Source organism: Bos grunniens, chromosome 7 (genome assembly GCF_055505025.1).
Source record: "Bos grunniens cultivar Pamir isolate PY7600 chromosome 7, Bosgru_T2T1.0, whole genome shotgun sequence".
In the NCBI taxonomy this organism is placed as follows: Eukaryota; Metazoa; Chordata; class Mammalia; order Artiodactyla; family Bovidae; genus Bos; species Bos grunniens.
The window spans coordinates 41,980,587-41,984,652 of NC_141171.1; the positions used below are offsets into that span (position 1 = coordinate 41,980,587).

A 4,066-nucleotide genomic window follows, 5' to 3' on the forward strand; every position below is an offset into this window, starting at 1 on the left:
ATTCCCTAAGAAAGGTCAGATTATATTTTTTGTCTATTTTTCTTTGTCTATTTTTCTTTTTATTTATTGTGTATACTTTAAATCACATTTATATAATATTTCCCCTGAATAGATGAATGTGATTTCCTTAAATCTAATCAAGTTTAATTTGCCTTTGGTTCATGTTCAGTGACTAGTACAAGGCTGGCTATAAGCAGCAAGATAGAAGAAGAAACAATGAATTAGTGTCAGAAATATCACAGTGTTGTTCAGTTTTTCTTTCTTCATCTCAGTTTCCAAGAATAATTAATTGATGTGTATGAAAGCAGATAACATTTGGGAAAATAACCAAAATTTTGTCTGATAGATGTCAGTAACCCTTTAAAGCAGATGAATTTTCAACTTGGAAACACATGTACCAGGTAGAAATAAAATGGATTTCTATATAAAGCTCTGCTTAAACAGGATACCATTTAAAAAACATATTATACATTTATCCATATTTATTTATATTTATATAGAATTATCACACACCACATAGATATATTTGTTTAAAATTTAAACATATACGTAATTATATGTATATGTACACTCCACATAACCACAGTGCCTCACAGTATCACCCAGTCCTGTAGACAAAAGAGAGTCAAATGTTTTGTATAGATTTTCCTTAAATTATATTTCAGTAACTTTTTTTTTAACTTTACAGTATTGTATTGGTTTTGCCATATATCAACATGAATCTGCCACAGGTATACACGTGTTCCCCGTCCTGAACCCTCCTCCCTCCTTCTTCCCCCCGTACCATCCCTCTGGGTCGTCCCAGTGCACCAGCCCCAAGCAACCAGTATCGTGCATCAAACCTGGACTGGCGACTTGTTTCATAATGATATTATATATGTTTCAGTGCCATTCTCCCAAATCATCCCACCCTCTCCCTCTCCCACAGAATCCAAAAGACTGTTCTATACATCAGTGTCTCTTTTGCTGTCTCATATACAGGGTTATTGTTACCATCTTTCTAAATTCCATATATATGCGTTAGTATACTGTATTGGTGTTTTTCTTTCTGGCTTACTTCACTTTATATAATAGGCTCCAGTTTCATCCACCTCATTAGAACTGGGAGAAGGCAATGGCACCCTACTCCAGTACTCTTGCCTGGAAAATCCCATGGGTTGAGGAGCCTGGTGGGCTGCAATCCGTGGGGTTGCAAAGAGTCGGACACGACTGAGTGACTTCACTTTCACTTTTCACTTTCATGCATTGGAGAAGGAAATGGCAACCCACTCCAGTGTTCTTGCTTGGAGAATCCCAGGGACGGGGGAGCCTGGTGGCTGCCGTCTACGGGGTCGCACAGAGTCAGACATGACTGAAGTGACGCAGCAGCATTAGAACTGATTCAAATGTATTCTTTTTAATGGCTGAGTAATGCTCCATTGTGTATATGTACCACAGCTTTCTTATCCATTCATCTGCTGATGGGCATCTAGGTTGCTTCCATGTCCTGGCTATTATAAACCTTTCTTACATACACCTCCAAGAGTTTTAAAACTCCCAGTTGGATCCTTAAACTGGGGATAATAAAATTCCAAGTTCTATAAAAAGCATTTTAGAAGAGTGTGATATCTTTTTTAAAAAAAAGTAATTTACTTTTTGTGTTTGCATAGGCCAGACACTACATAAATTTCCATTCTTGTCCATGAAGGACATTACATCATCAGATGTCATAAACTTCAACTGCAGCAACATAGCTATAAGTTAGCAATTTTTTAGACCCACAGTTGTGAAATACTAGTTTTCTAGTAATCTGTAAAATTATAGATACTTTTAAAACTCCATATCTCCAGAGTCACAGAATTTCCTCTTGTTAGCACAATTGAGTGGTTCACACATACACATACACACTCACATACACACATACACATATGTGCACACTCTCCGTAAACATTCATTTCAGTTGGTAGATTCCTATAAGTAATCCATTAACTTCAAAGTTCTCCTTGGTGGTCTAGGTGAAACCTCATGGACAATAACACCTGGATGACCAGCTACACTGAAAGATTAGATTTCACCCTGGTGGGAATCTTCAGTCAATCACAACACCCTGCTCTCCTTTGTTTGGTCATTTCTGTGGTTTTCCTGATGGCCTTGTCTGGAAATATCATTCTGATGTTTTTGATATATTCTGATGCTCACCTCCACACCCCCATGTACTTTTTCATCAGTCAGCTGTCTTTCATGGACATGATGTACATTTCTGTTACTGTACCCAAGATGCTCATGGACCAGATCACAGGTGTAAATAAGATCTCAGTTCCTGAATGTGGGATTCAGATGTTCCTCTATGTGACACTAGCAGGCTCAGAATTTTTCCTTCTAGCCTCCATGGCCTATGATCGCTACATGGCCATTTGCCATCCTCTCCATTACCCTGTCCTCATGAACCACAGGGTGTGTCTCTTCCTGGCATCTGGCTGCTGGTTTCTGGGCTCAGTGGATGGCTTCTTGTTTACTCCCATCACCATGACCTTCCCCTTCTGCAGATCCCGGGAGATCCATCATTTCTTCTGTGAAGTTCCTGCTGTATTAAAGCTTTCCTGCTCAGACACCTCCCTCTATGAGATTTTCATGTACCTGTGTTGTGTCCTCATGCTCCTCATTCCTGTGACAATCATTTCAGGCTCTTATTACTTTATCCTCCTCACCATTCACAGGATGAACTCAGCAGAGGGTCCGAAGAAGGCATTTGCAACTTGTTCCTCCCACATGACTGTGGTCATCCTCTTTTATGGGGCTGCCATATACACATATATGCTTCCCAACTCCTACCACACACCTGAGAAGGACATGATGGTATCTGTCTTTTACACCATACTCACTCCTGTACTAAACCCTTTAATCTATAGTCTAAGGAATAAGGATGTTACGGGGGCTCTGAAGAAAATGTTAAACATGGGAATTGTTTTTCAAGAAACTATAAAGTAAGAAACTTTGTATTAATTTGTTTTGCCTTCTCTTTACATTTCATAAGTTTAGATTCTTATGCCAACAGCACCGCTTAGAATTTTATACTATGATATCTCATTTTCACACCTTTTTAGAGAAGTCCTTCCTTGAATGAGAAAACTCTCAAATTCTCCAATCCTTCTCCACTCAAAATGCATTATACAATTATACTGTATCAATGTTATTTACTGAAGCTGATAACTGCACTATGACTTTGTAGATGAATATATATATTCTTTGGAAACACATAATAACAATGTTTAAAGGAAAAAAGTTACAAGATGCTATGAAATTGATTAAACGGGGGATAATGAAGCAAAACCTATAGAATATTAACAACTGGGGATTCTGAGGAAAGGGTATGTGGTTTGTACTATTCTTATTCATGCTACTTTTCTATAAATAAACACTTACTCAACATAAACAGCTAAAGTATCAATCCTCACTCCTTTATTGAATTTGTCTTCTGCTTTGTGGCAATGTAAATGGCATAATACCTAAGAAAACATGCTCATTTTAATGTGGTTAATTATTACTGAGATAATCCTGTCTCTGCCCAACTTTATATGGCCTTCTTTGTTCCACGTGGGTGAATTTTGAAGGCATTTAGTGGAGGTTAATTGTTCTCTGCAAGTAGTAGGTTTAGAATGCAGAACTGCACAAAGGACAGAGGGAAATATATAAATTCAAAGTGGCAGAAAGATTTAGAGAAGATTCCTCCATGGGGTGGCATCTGAACCAAGTTTTGAAGTATGTAATTTATTACACAAAAAGAGGCAGGATATCAAATTTCAAACTCATTTATTTATTCAATTATTCAATTAATATTTCCTATACTATACCATAATCCAAAATAAAAGCTAAATGAGAGTAAAATCTGACTACTACATGGCTGCTGTTCCCAAGGGATCTGGATCTGTAGCTGTAGTTTCACACACAAATGGGTGCTATAAAGTATTTGCTGTGTCTTGATGTTCATGAAGAATGGGCACAGCTCATAAAGAGATATCAGTTCTATCTGTGACATGTAAGTTGGGTAAAATAAAAGGTTGAGAGCAGCCCCTGGAATTCAGTGTTG

At 37.7% G+C, this 4,066-nt stretch overlaps 1 protein-coding gene across 1 annotated transcript; it reads left to right on the forward strand.

The window, feature by feature from the left end:
* The first annotated feature begins 2,004 nt into the window (after nt 1–2,004).
* Nucleotides 2,005–3,246, forward strand: LOC147369227 (olfactory receptor 2T29-like). The gene has a single exon (XM_086413499.1). It carries the CDS (start codon nt 2,005–2,007, stop codon nt 2,965–2,967), a length of 963 nt encoding a protein of 320 aa, XP_086269625.1. The 3' UTR covers nt 2,968–3,246.
* The last annotated feature ends 820 nt before the right edge of the window (nt 3,247–4,066 follow it).